The 15,697-nt window shown below is 33.0% G+C and overlaps 1 protein-coding gene across 1 annotated transcript; it reads right to left on the bottom strand.

The window, feature by feature from the left end:
• Nucleotides 1–719: 719 nt before the first annotated feature.
• On the bottom strand, nt 720–2,801 carry LOC149149971 (disease resistance protein UNI-like). Its single transcript, XM_089442644.1, has one exon. It carries the CDS (start codon nt 2,799–2,801, stop codon nt 720–722), a length of 2,082 nt encoding a protein of 693 aa, XP_089298770.1.
• Between the last annotated feature and the right edge of the window lie 12,896 nt (nt 2,802–15,697).

Below are 15,697 nucleotides of genomic sequence, written 5' to 3'. Positions count from 1 at the left end.
GTATGATTAATAATATTTAAAATTAATATAAAAACGATATCCATCAAACAAAATTATATATATATAATGTTAATTTGACAATCTGCAACTTACATAGTTGTGTGCATTATACATTAAAGTGTCTACATCTTTGTTCTTTAGAGGAGACATGTCAATAATTGCACATCGTTTCATTTCTCCAATAATCAAAGGGAGTCATTTACATGGAGGAATTGGTCAGATTGCTAAAAGTAGTTGGAATTCGGAAAAAAAAAAAATAAAAAATAAAAAATCTAAAAGTCTTGTAGAAGCAGTGTTTGAATCTTGTTTTTAATGGTGGAAATGGATTCAGCGCCATCAAAATCACCTAAAAAACCTAAAAATTTGAAACTTAACCACTATAACTTAGATTTAAAAAAATCCTTGTCATATTTTCTCAAAATTTCCACTACTTCCAGGGCAAAAAAAACTAATAAAAAACAGTCTCATTAAACTACAGCTAATCAAAAAAAGATTTGATTTTATAATTGTTGTTAACAAATACATATTTTTAATTATTAAATCAATTGAATTAAGAATGATATATAAATCTTATAAATTATAAAAATTATATATATAAATATAATTGAAAATGTATTTGTTAATATAAAAAATGTATTTTGCACAATAAAATTTTATTAACAAAAAAATTACGATCACAGAGCAATTTAATCTCACGAGGAATCACCTGTCTCTCTTCTCTACCGCAGAATTTCACAATTTGTAAGCAGTCTGATCTCAGGACGAATCACCTGTAACTTACGACAGCCCTTGAGATTCAGATATTTGAGCTCTTTGAGTTCTGCGATTTCAGATGGCAATGATTCTAAATTATGACATCCGCTGAGATCCAGAAATTTGAGATTTTTGAGATCTCTCGTTTCACCTGGCAATGATTTTAGCCTATTACATCCACTGAGATGTAAAAACTGAAGGTTTGAAAGATTGCCAATGCCTGAATGCACATATTCAATTTGAGTATAGTTCAGATCAAGATATTCAAGTTGTTTCAATTGCCACAATGATTTTGGCAATAATTGTAGCCCCGTGTTACATAAACATATTACCCTCAGAAAGACGAGGTCAAGCAAAAATGCTTCCGGAATCAACTTTAACTCAAGGTTGTGTGATAGAAATAGTGTGACCAATTTTGGACATCTCAATTCCTTGTTTGGTAGAGACGTAATATTGGTACCAACAAGGGAGAGCCTCCTGCAATTATCGCGACTCTCGATGTCGGGAAAAAGAGCGTCAACATTGGGGCAATGTTGACCTGCCATGGATACAAAATTCTCCTCTCTCTCTGCCACATAAATTGCCATGTCGCGGGTAACATCGTGAAGTCCAAACGTAAAGCCCCAATAACTGGATCCACCAACTGCTCGCATGTGGATTAAGGAACGATCTGCAAGTAACTTTACATAGCTGTGCGCAGTATCCATTAAGGAGTCCACATCTTTGCTCTTTACTATACCTTCTGCGATCCACATGTGCGATATAATGTGCACCGGAATGTAGCAGTCCTCTGGAGCCAACACACAATACAGAAAACAGGTTTTCAAATGTGCATGGGGTAAACTATCGTAGCTCCATCTCAATCGCTCATACACATCTCGATCAAGTCGAGGATGAGTAATTGGAAAATTTGAATCCACAGTCTGAATCTGCCTTAAAGCAAGGTTCCACTCATTTACAGCCAGGTTGCCAATCATTGTTGACGCTATGACATTTATAGCCAAGGGCAACCCTCTACACTCCTCCGCCACGACTCTAGCAATATGCTCTATCTCGTCAGGCACATGCCCGTCTTTGAAAGCTACTTTGCAAAACAATTCCCAGGCTTCCTGTCTTGGCAGTGGCTGTATTTGCATGGACTGGTCTGCATTCATTTCTGGAATCAGATCTCTATTTCGAGTAGAGAATACAACTTTGCTCCCTTTGTTCTCGCCAAATTCCACGCCCAATTCTTTCAGAGTGACTGCGCTCCACAAATCGTCTAAAATTAGGAAAAATTTCTTCGTCCTCAGATGTGCTGACAGCTTCATCTTCCGCGAATCAACATCATTATAAGAATAGGCACTGAGGTCTAAATTGATTGCAGAAGCCATACGACTCTGCAACTCCAGAATGGAAAATTGGGCAACCGCAACCCAAATCACATGATCAAAAACACCACTTACCTTGTAGATGTTGTAGACCTTTTTTAGCAACGCTGTTTTGCCAACCCCACCCATCCCATATACAGCAAATATCCGATCGCGGGGGGCCTCTGTAAACCACCTCTCAATTCGTATTTCAGCAGATCTAATTTCCAACCCTACCAGTCCGGTGTCTGGTTCGTCTTGAAGCAGTAGATTCGCCTGTTGTGGCGCCGCGGACGCAATCTGTTGAGCACTGTGAAACACAGAGAAGTCGGTCTGAAGATTGTGAAAGAGCTCATCAAAAGTTGTCTTCCACTTTCGGATTTCTGTAGAAAGTTTAGGCTTGCAAAGGAAGCAACTGATACACCGCTGCCGCCTTCGAGAGCAATCGATCAACTCTCCTGCTTTTCCAACTGCATCTTGCATCCTTCCCAGACAATTTTGCAGAGATCGAGGGGGCGTCTTTTGCCGATCTTGAAATTGATCTCGAACATCGAGTAAAAGAGTCTTCATACGATTTAACTGCCCTTCTAGAAGCTGACGGTTCTCATCCAACCGAATAACATCATCTATTTGTCGGATGAGTGCAGAAAGAGCGCTACTGACCGTATTGGCCGCCAATTCAGTGATAATAGCAGCCATTGCCAATTTTTTGGCTTCGTAACAGAAGAGTCACGGGTCTGAAGGGGCTAGAGACAATCATATATAAACACGAACTTGCAATGAGATACAGGGCAATGGATAGGCAGTCATTAGTCATTATTGAAAATGCAATCTGACTTGACTTATTATAAATCATGTATAAATATAAACATACAGAGGATTAGTATATTAGTAAAATCAACAATGGGATACACAGTCATCAGACGTCATTGCTTGTTAAATATCCTTCAATCCTTTCCATAAATATGGAATTAGAATTTATAGATTTTCATCTCATAAATGTAAGAAAGGTATAACCTACTTTATATAAAATTTGAAAATAAATCTTTAATAATAACAATTTAAAACAAATAAAAAAGTAATATCAAAATTTAATTTTTGTTACCTGACTTTTTTTTTTCGAAATGTGTAACCCCTTTTTTTTTAAATATTAATAATATTTAATTAAATTGAAATATTATATATTTACATGTATAGTTTATTAAGTCACGGGAGTATAATATTTAATTTAATTAAAATAATATATATTTATATATAGTTTATTAAGTTATGTGAGTCTCTAGATGATTAGTATGTTTAATTTGGTTTGAGTAGTTATCATTGAGTATCTCACACTTTTGTTATTCATAATATAGAAACCAGTTTTTCGGATTAATCACATCAGTAGGATTGGGTCGAGGTTTGGAACCAACTAATGTGGTTCATCTTCAGGACAAGGCGAGAAATCAATTGATCTCAAAAAATAAATAGTAGGGATGCATCATTGTTCAGATAACAGGGATAACAGGGATGCGTCATTGTTCAGGGTTAGCCATTTAAAATTAGCTGTTGGTGAAATCATTACTTAGGAAAGAAAAAAATATTTAAGAATACCTAAGAAAGAGATGTTTGTTAAATTTTTTAATATTTAGTGAGAAACCATCTATTATGTAATAATTAAATATTTTATATCGATATTACAAATTATTTATCAATCTATATAATAATATTATGTAAGAATAATTAATTTATATAATATTATTTGTTAGGGTTGATCTATTCAATATACATTTGGTTGAAAACTATATTAATTATCAATTTATATAATAATATTAAAAAAATAAATAAATAAAAAAATAAATTTTTAATCCAATGTGATTAATCCCAAAAACTCATTTCTACATTTGAGGATCTTTTAAGTTTTCAAAATCATGCTCCCCACAGCATCCCTTAGCATGATTAGATTTTTATCCATAAAGTTTCCAACTAGGAACCTTTACACCATCCAATGCCTTAACAAAACACCTTGTCACCAATATAAACATTAATATTTGTTTTTTTTTAATTTTAATTTTAAAAACTTAAAAATATAATTTAAAATATAGTTAAATTAAAATATTTTAAAGATAGCAAAATTTACATTCTAAAACATATTGGGAATCGGTGAATTTTTTTTTTAAATCATAAAATTAGTAATAATATAAATGTGTTAATATGGAGTTCATTAATTTAATCATATTTCTACAAAATGATTAATGAAATTTTTACATTTTTATACATACATTTTAAACTAAATTGACATATAACTATTAATATAAATTTCAATTATTATACTAAATATTTTCCATTTCTCACCTATTTATTAAACTTTATATTCTCTTCTAATAAAATCATAGTAGAAAATAATAATACTCTTCATTAGAGTTGTCTTTAGTGAGGCCTTTTGGATGTTTTTCAGGTGGTTTTTTTGGATCTAATTTCTCTAAAATTCCACAGGAATTTATTGAAATCACAAGCATGATAGGTAACCCCTACACAATCAAAGTGCAGTAGGAGTTTTTCACGGTGCTGAATCCATATATATAGTCAAAAAAACTAGTTTAAATAACACAAATCAAGATTTCACCTGAATTTTTTCGACCGGATTCGGGCACCGAAAAGTCCAAAATATAGTACTAAAGAGAAATCCTTCATTAATATATATATATATAATGTTAACATGGTAATCCTATATATACATATATATATATATATATTTCAATAGGTATAAACTTAAAAATTATTATAAATACATAAATATTAGGATTTAAGGTTAAATTTTTTTTTTTTTTGAAACTCTAGTCTTTATTGGTATAATACATGGATGTATATCCAAAAACTCTTGGAGGAAGATTGAAGAAATCCAAAAGTAGTTTATACCCTAGAACCTTGAGATTAAAAGAAATACTCCCTACCATGTCCACCTGCAAGCCTTACCCCATTGAAAGGTTAATTTACCAAGAATCTTATGTATAAGAAGAAATTATACAACATGAATGTGAAGAGGTTCCTAAAATTGCTTCTAGCTCTACCCAAAACCCCCACCTTCTACTAAAATTGGGGAGGCATAAGGATGCACGAGGATGCCTAATCATGGTTGGGAAATAAATGAAGAGATCATCTTGCAGAACCCATACAATATTAAAAATATTGTTACTTCCAAATTTAAGGAGAATTTATGGGACAATGAAGAGCTCAAAGGAAAAAGAAAACTAAGATATTATACGGAGGTGATTAACCCCAATCTAAAAAACCAAAATTGTCTTTCTATATTCACTAGTCTTAAGAAGAAAATGAACATTGCCAAGATAATAACAAATTCTCATCAACTTCAGAGTGAAACTGAACATCCTCCAATTCCCAAAATCCCATGAGATGAGTGCGTTTCACCTATGGGATCCTAAGAGGGTTGAAGATGAAAAACATTTTTTCTTCAATTTTCCATTTCATACTCACACTCAATCTAATCTTCAAAATATTTGTCACACTACTAATCTTCTTGATCTTTTAAATCAATAAAACTATGTTTATTTTGGAATTCTTCTCACACTTCTTTTTTATTATAAAAATAAAACGTTAAAGAATACCTTCTTAAGGTTGGGTAAACAATATAGGTATTAGTGGATGTTCTTCTTCATCATTAGGGTCATGATCATCATATATTACTCAATATTATTTATTTATTTATTTTCTTTCTTTCCTTCTACATATAGAGAAATTAGGAGATTTGTGATTGATGTAACTAGGCAACAGACACAAAAAGACACACCCTCAAAAAGCAAGGAATGTGAGGAGCATGATGTAGTTCTCTGTTAAGGGAATTTATTTTTATAACTATATGTGACCATAAAAAATGCATCATAATTAGGTAATTAGTTTTAGTTATTTCCTTAAATATATCCAATAATATCTCCCTAACTCTCTCCTATGATCTATCCATTATTTCATCCATGATTTTTTCAACAATATTCATCTCTATATTTGCTAGATTTTCTCCACCTTAAGGGAGGAATCTATCAATCAATTTGTTGTTGATCACTATTAGTTTAGCATTGACCAATGCAAGTTATAATATTTAACTTTGAAAAAGGAATATTTACTTTTCAATATTATTGAAGAAATTATTTTTCAAGCATTTGATTGGACCATAAATTGAAGGTCTTATTGTAGCCTTTTTACAATAAAATTCCATGTGGATAATTGCCTCATATTTTTTGCCATAATTTTTAAATGCAGTTGCAATATTTATGCCATGATTTTTATATATTTGTGAATAAATTTTCATTATTAAGCTTCCTAGGAAAACCATCTAAAATTAAATTCTTCGAAAATAGCTCATACTCACATAAATGACACATTTACCATCAAGTATTTGTACAAAAGATAGATAGGACGAAGATGTAAATAAATATACTTACCAAGAGTAAATTCCCACCCTTATTTATGTGCCTTTCAACACTTTAACAAGTAGGAGACTTAGTTGTGCTTACTACCTACCAAAAAAGTATGCAAGTTCTTTCCTCTTCACAGACAATTAATTTTTCCACTTCATATATTAATTTGTAAATTTTCTAAAAGCTTAATTTTCACTTGAGTAGCAGTGAGTATCCTACCTAGGACCACTTTCTCTTACATAGACTTTCTAGCATATGCATACACTATTAGAATATTCATAATATCATCCATTAAAAATTACGAATAGGTACTATTTTTTTATGTCTCCTCTTTAACGATCATTCTTCATTAAATTAGTCCTTTCTCATTATTTTCCTTTGTTGTCCTTTTTCTTCATCTTTAATAGTTATTTGGTCTTCTTCCTTCTTGATCTTCTCTGCTATCATCTTGTACCTACATAAATTTTAGTTAAAGTATATATGATTGAATCACCATCTACTAGAATAAATGGGTTGTTAGTTGTTATGTCCACTAGTTCTCTAGAAAACTTATTCTCATACATGCTTCATCAACCATTCTTCCATCAAAATTTTGCATACATATCCCTCTTACTCTATATCACCACTCTCATTTTCATCATCCTCAATCTCATGCGTTCCTGACTCAATTGTAACCTTGATTTCGATGCTCCTACATCATACTCCCTAGGAACAAAAATCTTCATAGACACACATCCATGGGTCCTCTATCTCTTGCAAAATTTTTCCTCATAGTTATCTCTTCCTTTTTGTATCCTCAATCATCATTTTATTCCTACACAAGACTCTTTTTCTTTACTTGAAATCTACCTGATTGCCTCCTCACTAAGATCGATGACTCTGTTAGGTGTAGACTACATCAAATCGATGGTTCTACCCACATATAGTTTCTCTCTTAATGATCTGAGATCCCCTTTTATTTTATGCTTACCACAATAACACATGATGAAAAATATTTTATATTAGTGGTTTTTTACCTCGAACATTATCAACTCGGGTACACACAAGTTCAAAAGTTTTTAATCTCTAACCAATATCATTATAAAATGACATTATCCAAGAACTGTTTCTTAGGGATGTATTCCTTCAAGGATTTATTGTATATACCTCTCAACCAAAACACAAAATACTTTTGTTTATTCGTTTTCTTCTTCACTGTTAACCATGCTTCTATTTCTTTTTTTACATCTTTTGTCACTTCATCCTTTTGCTTTCCTACATCATTATCCACTTTTCTTTCCTATTTTTGCATATGTGATTTGTAAATTTTTTAGGACATTCCACTCAACAATTCATCACAACAAATCTCACAAATTGTACTTAAAAATTTGAAATCTACACCACAAGGGTTTATTTCTCTTTACATTTTTAGATATGTAAATTACTGATTATTGTGTATGCATGCTAATTATAAATATGAAAAAAATAGGAAACAATGAAATAAAAACTCATAAACTATGATTAAGACAAAATATATCTTGGGAAACCCTTTCGAGAGAAAACCCAGTTGGAAGGTGAGGTCGCCTTTCTCTCTTTATTTGAATAGAAAATGGTTGCAAGTACAAATAAGGCATGTGGCCCGTGGCCTACCGCAATGAAAAAATAATATATGTGTGCTCTCTCCCTATCCCTCTTAGTTACTCTATTTGTCTATGCAACAAAATGCACTTGAAAAGAATGGAACCCTTTTTCCTCCTAGTGGCCCATTTATAACATAACCTAATAGCCAAGTAGTAGTTAGGTTTGACTCCTTTAAATCTTAACCAGAGTTGCAATATGGACTATTCTATAGTATTATTCATAATTATCGCGTGCCTAGCATATTTTCCATGAATAAATGGGGATGACGTGGAATCCCCTCGAATTATGTTGGTGAAAACAAGAAGGTCAACTTTTGTGTGGCATAAATTTTCCATATGGACTCCAACCAAGATGATTCTTGCATTGTTGGAAAGGTATTTGTGTGTAGAATAGTAGAAAAGAGTGTAGCACTAAAGCGTCAAAGTTTTACCCCCTAAAACACATTCCTTGATGCCTCAAAATGCTTCGAGAAGATTTTAGGCCTTAATTTCCCAAATTGGGTCTCGCAGATAAAAATGGTCCTATTAGATGATTCCTCCTCTTTTTCCATGCTAAAATAATTGATGTGGATGAAAAGCAATATAATTATCAAATATGAATCACTCCCCATTTTTTGAGACTTTTAGTCCTAAAATGCTTCTAGTGAATGAGGTGAGGAAATTTTTCCTCCACCGTCTCTCAGGTGTTCCATTTAGCTTTTCCTAGAAGTTCTCCTTTCAACCCAATGTGTTAAAGTTCATTTTGTCCCTATCTTGTAGTTCTAATTCTTTTCTGCAAAACTATATCTTTTGTCATCTATAACTTACTTGGGGCTTGCAAGTACTACAGTGGCTAGTGATATATATGGATTATTGTCTCCTTACCCATTAGATAATGCTTCCACTTCTTCACAGATTGCACCATTTCATAAACCTCCTTATCAAAAGTAGGGTAGTTAACAACTGCCCCATGAACTAATTTAGAATGGTACCATACAAGCCTTCCCCCCCACATCAAGATCGCTCCCATAACATACTCACGAGGATCTATCTCCACTTGAAAGAGCTTATCCAAGTTTGGTAGTGCAAGAACTAGTGCTTGACTAATCTTATTCTTTAACTCATCAAATGCCCTTTGTTTACCCTTTCCCCACTAGAAACTCTGGCCACTTATTAGTGTGGCATCGAGTGATGTTGTTACCACTAAAAAGTAGGCTATGAATTTCCTCAAGTATTGTGTCAGCCCAACAAAACTCCTAAACTCAGAAACATTAGTAGGCACGAACCATTTTATGATGGCCTCCATCTTGGCTGGACCTATTTTTGTCTCTCCTCCACCCATCATATACCCTATATACACCAGATACTACTGTGAAAACTCACACTTCTTGATATTTTCTAGAAATTGGTGCTTATTTAATGTCTCCAACACCTGCGTCAAAGGTGAGATGTGCTCCTCCTAGGTAGCACTATATACCAGTATATAATCCAAATATAAAATAACAAATGAATATATAAAGTTGTGATCATATGATTCATTACCCTCATGAAAATAGTTGGTACATTGCATAGGCCAAATGGCTTGACTACCCACTCATACAAACCTTGCCTGGTTTTGAAGGCGTTATTCCAAGTATCTTATTCTCTGACTCGAAATTGTTGATATCTAGACTTTAAGTCCACCTTGGTGAAGTATTTCACTTACTACAACTAATTCAACAAATCATCAATCTTGGGTAGGGGGTACCTATTCTTGAGTGTGATTTTCTTCAATGCAATGTAACTAATACACATCCAACAAGTCCCATTCTTTTTGGAACTATGATGATGGTTGACCCACATGGTGGTGTGCTTAGTCGAATGACACCCCATTCTAGTAGTTTTTTCAATTGTTTCTTCACCTCACTTACTTCTATAACAAACTAACTGTACAACCCAATGTTTTGCGAGGGAGCCGTTGAAATATTTGGATCTTATGCTCTGCTTCCCTCTTGGGTGGTAGCCCTTTAGGCTCCTAGAACACATCCCCGTAAGCCTATATAAACTTTGCCAATTGTTTTTTATGTTTCTTAGTACACCCCTCTAAGGATTCCTTTACACTTGTTAACTCTTCTACAAGATGATTCTCTCTTAAAAACAATAAAACAAACTTCTTGCCAGAAATGATCATTTTCTTGGCTTGGTTGGCATTTGCTAGTGAAAATTTTAACTTTCCTTTGTGCACATTTATGGTGAACGATTTTCCATCGTTGGTGAGCTGGTATTGTTGGCTATGCACATGAATATTACATATTACATGTACATGTAGGGACTTCCAAACACCACTCCACATACATCAAAGGGAACTACATCTAATTCTACCTCATTAATAAAATAAACACAGATAACTAATATAATTTTGCATTTATTTGTTACCTTTAACTATGCTTCCTTATTTACTAATCCTAATGCTTAGATGATCACAAACTTCCAATGCAAATTTATATACTAGCTTTACTGAAATGAGATTTGCATGTGATCTTGATTCAAAGAGCATAATATGTATCTTCCTTACTTGTATCTTTATGTGGAAGAGTTTTGTCATTTATTTATCTTCCTATTGCTAAAGGCTATTGAGTTTTCTATCATTTCAAAAATGAGTCCTCTAGATACACTAGAACCATAAGTTAATACACTTACATTCTAAAAGCACAGATGGATCATCTCAATGCACTAGAACACCAAATTAATAAGCTTACATGCTAGGAAATAAGCTCTTTAGGTGAACAATATGATGAATTATCTTCCAAACATCATGGCCAACCCCACCATAATTGTCAAAAAAGGAGTCGGCAACAACAACATTCAATTTCCAATGGTTTAAAGCATGTTTTCAACATAAAAAACCAACATTATTCCCAATACTTTCTTGAGTTTTGCTAAATTTATTTTTTCTACTTTGATTTTGTTTAACTCTAATATGTATACATTCTCTCAAATAACATCTTTAAACCAAACACTATTAATATTTTGTATCTTACTATATAAAATTTATATTAAAGTATTTTTTGCTACAAAATATAGAATTTAAAATTTTTTAAGGATGGTGGATATCCTTTGGCTATATGTATATATATTATATAAGAAATATAACTTTACTTATTATTAAAATATTTATATATAATAAATAAATATTTATATTTATATTTTAATATATATTTATATTTTATTTTTAATATATATACAATATGTAGATTTTCCTATTAATCAATTGTGTGTATCTTCGTATTTATATATTTTACCTGTGTCATAATGTTTTTAACCCCTTTAGAGGCAAGATCCTTCTATAGCGATAATTTCAGATGATTCTCCATTTTTGGTAGTGATACTACATCTCTTCCAACAAAGGAGTTGAGATATCCAAAACTGGTGACTCTAACTTTGGTATGCAAATTTTAATTGGAAGTCATTTTGAAAGCATTCTTCCTTAACCTTGTGTCTCTGAGGGTGTTACATTGAGGTGACATGGGGTTACATTTATTGCCAAGATCATTATGGAAACTAAAACAATTTGAATTTTAGTCCTTGTATTTTCTCATTGTTAAGGAAAACAGGTAAGGGCTAACCACCAAGGGTGCAATTTGTGGAGAGTTGTTGTTGAGGGAGGGAAGGTTGAACAACGAAGCCCAGCCTACTCGGACTCTTATTCCTGCATCTTGGCCCAAATTTCTCGATTGTGCCCTCATCCTGTATTGTTGTTGTCATCGTCGTCATGTGGAAGCTCTATATTGGTTGGGGTTTAGGACTTCGTTGCAGTTATGCTCAGTTTGTCTTCTCCTACTTGGGGTCACCACTGCCCTGTTTCTAGTTACTGTCGATGTAGATGGGACGATTGTGTGGTGAACCTTGTCTACTTAACTCTCTTGTTCATGCCTCTTGGCCTGCCTTTCTCGACTATGCCCCTTCCTTTGCAATTGTCATCTATGTCGCCATGTGGAAGATTTGTCCACGTCAGGGTTCAGGACTTCACTACGGTTTTGCTTATTATGTCTTTACTGCTCAAGATCATTACCACCCTATTTCTGGTTTTCGTTGTTGTAGATTTCTTTGGTGAAAGTTCGTCGATATGACTATTGGGTCGTGGCCATGGGATTTGTGAGGTCTTGTCACTTGTTTTTCATTATCGCATCCCTATGTTGGGTGTTGATCCTACGAGATATTTTATGGGTGTATTATCCATAGTTCTGCCTTCGGTGTTGGTTGTTGGGGTTTGAAACATTTTTTATTTGTGGGTCGGCCACCTTTTGACATCATTTTTCGTTATCTTTTTAAAGTTAGATAACAAATTATGTTAAGTAATTTGGAAATATTTTATTTATGACTAAGTGCGAGCGAAATAATTTACCACTTGGGTTGTAATATTAACAAAAGATTGAGTGAGAATAGTGAGGGTGGGATTATTGATGTTTTGTAATGCTTTTAATTAAAACTAATTAAGCATGTGTATTCATTTTAGTTTTCTATTATAGTTGACATTGCTTTCCTATATAGAGAATATTTTATTTTAAACTTGAGCAATAAAATTTTGGGCATTTAGTATAGACTCACTTACAAACACAACATAGTTACACTATTCTAGAGTGTCAATAATATGTTAACTTACAAGAAAACCTAGGTAGAGAGAATAACAACTATTCCACCCAAAAACTCAAGCTAAACTCAATTAACTTTCCATATAGATAAATAGATTATATAAATATTTTGTTAATTTTAAATTAAATATACTTATTATATTTAATTTAAATAAATTTATTGATTAAAAAAATCTGTTTTTTTAATAAAAAATATAAATTCAAGTTTGAACAAAAACAATAGTCAAATTATTGTGCCCGAAAACGCGTCCTTATTCCACGAAGGAAAACAAAAGTTATAGTTATACCTCCCTTTCTGTGATTACTGGAGGGATGAGCGGTGTAATTAGTGACCAAAACCCCCAAAGTCTCTGCGTGCTGAGACAGAACGGAGGCTTGGGAAGGGTCGGTCAAAATTGTAATTATCTACGGAGACTCGAGAGTTTGGGCGGGGCGGACACAAAATTGTAATTATCACTGTTTCTATTATTGGCCTGAAAGAAAGTCAAGATAAATCGTGCGGAGGTTGGTTCTTAATGGAGGGTTTTCTTTATTTTCTTTCTGCTACAACCAAGAATCTAAGAAAAAGTCAAGATAAATTGTGCGGAGCTTGGTTCTTAATGGAGGGTTTTCTTTATTTTCTTTCTGCTCTAACCAAGAATCTAAGAAAAAGTCAATTTATTGATTAAAAAAATCTGTTTTTTTAATAAAAAAATATAAATTCAAGTTTGAAGAAAAACAATAGTCAAATTATTGTGCCCGAAAACGCGTCCTTATTCCACGAAGGAAAACAAAAGATGTAGTTATACCTCCCTTTCTGTGATTATTGGAGGGATGAGAAGAAAAGTAATTAGTAACCAAAACCCCCAAAGTCTCTGCGTGCTTGGGAAGGGTGGGTCAGAGTTGTAATTATCTACGGAGACTCGAGAGTTTGGGCGGGGCGGACACAAAGTCTCGGCGTGGTGAAGACGAAGCAGAGGCATGGGAGGAGATGTAATCACTGATGGAGAACTGAAAGTTTGGGCGTCGTGGAGGCGGGGCGGACACAAATGTAACGAGAAGGATGTGTGGAGGGTTTTCTATTTTCACTGTTTCTATTATTGGCCAGAAAGAAAGTCAAGATAAATCGTGCGGAGGTTGGTTCTTAATGGAGGGTTTTCTTTATTTTCTTTCTGCTCCAACCAAGAATCTAAGAAAAAGTCAATATAAAGTCTCTATACTTAAGATAAACTTTAAAATTAAAGAAAATATCAATAAAGTCAAAGATAAATAGTACATAGGCCGCCCATGAAAGTTTGAGACCTTTTGTCTAAAAAAATACATAATTTTCTTTTAATTATTTTATTATATTCAATTTTAATAAGAATATTAGCTTATTTTAATGTTTTTTTATTCTTGAATTTTTATTATAATTTTTTTCTCTAATTTGTATTAATAAAATTATTAAATTTAGTGTAATAAATATTTAAATGTTTTTTATATTTAAGTCTTATAATATTATAAATTAATTTAATATATATATATATATATATATATATATATATATATATATATATAATTTAATATTTTCTATATTTAATTTTTATAATATTATAAATTTTATATATATATATATATATGATGATGATGGTGGTCATTAACGTCCACTTAGACCAAACTTTGATCTATCAGACCTAAAGAAACAAATTATTTAGTTTGATTTAAGATTTTATTCCTATGCTCAAAAAGCTTGGAGAGAAGCCTCTCGAGCTCACTATAATTTTGACATCGTAAAAGGCTAGGAAGGTCAGTATTGCGAAAAAGATTATGAAACTCAGATCTAATGTGGTTGTACATGGGGTACTCTAAGAAGAAGTGGTTTTCATACTCGATGTTCCTATTCTCACATAGATGGCAGATCCTTTCCATCCATGGTGTTTTAGGAACTGCCCAACGACCTGTTTCACTATGGAGCTCATGAGAATTCGTTCTAATCTTCGCTATATTAATTTTTTTCTTTGAGCTAGTTAAAATAGAGAGATACTTTTGATCTTCTAGGGTGGGGTTGATGACCTTCTTATAATAACTTAATTTTCTTTTAGCCTCTAAATTTTTCTCACACCACATTTTTTCTTTGAATTTAGAAGTAACAATACTTTTAATGTTATTAATGCTTTGCAATGTATCATTTTCGTTGATCTCCCAATAGTTTAACCAGGCCCTCATGTCTTTATACCACCCCCGTTTGAGCCTTACGTGGTTTTGGCTGGAATTTAAAGCTAGCTTAGGAAGTCTATGATCTCCTATGTTATTGAGTTTGTGCTTGTACAACAGAAACCTAATCATAGCTAGGCTCTCGATAGCGGAAAGACCTACTTCTATAGGGAGAATAGGATAGGGTGTATTACTTTTAATTTTCAGGTTATACATTATAAAACACTTCTGGATTTGCTCAATCTTTCTCCAAGATTCTCTAGAGATGTTGCAACCCCAAACCTCACATCCATATAAGATAACAGGAGTGACTAAAGTTTCAAAAAGGAACTTTTTTTTATCCCACATTACGAGGTTTTCTGTTTTACAATTATTTTCAAGACCAAAGTAAGCTTTCCACCCCCCATTAATCCTTTTCTCAATGCTATAACTCCAGCTGAGCTTGCGATGAATATCAATTCCTAGGTACTTGTAAGAATACACTTCGTCCAAGTTATTCTTGTCATACATAAAATTACCATAAGTGTCCTTCTTGGATTTGACAATCATAACTTTTGTTTTGTCAGTGTTAACAGTCATACCCATGGTAGAGCAGAAATCCTTAAGAAGCCTGAGTTGCTTTTCAAGATCAGATGGGCACCTTGCAAGAAGAACAATATCGTCAGCATAGAGAAGAAGGATGACGACTATCCCAGCTAAGATCGTGCCAACACATCCTGCTTCCTCTAAATAGCCTTCGAGCTTGTCGATGTAAATGCCAAATAGTGTAGGGGAGAGGGGGC

The sequence above is a fragment of the Pinus tabuliformis genome, chromosome 9, assembly GCF_031772625.1.
Source record: "Pinus tabuliformis cultivar Carrire ecotype Pingquan chromosome 9, CPIR1, whole genome shotgun sequence".
NCBI lineage: Eukaryota > Viridiplantae > Streptophyta > Pinopsida > Pinales > Pinaceae > Pinus > Pinus tabuliformis.
This window is presented reverse-complemented; position numbering and strand designations above follow the sequence as displayed.

Coding starts and splice junctions, on each gene's coding strand:
- LOC149149971 (XM_089442644.1), bottom strand. CDS start 2,801: ATGGCTGCTATTATCACTGAATTGGCGGCCAATACGGTCAGTAGCGCT.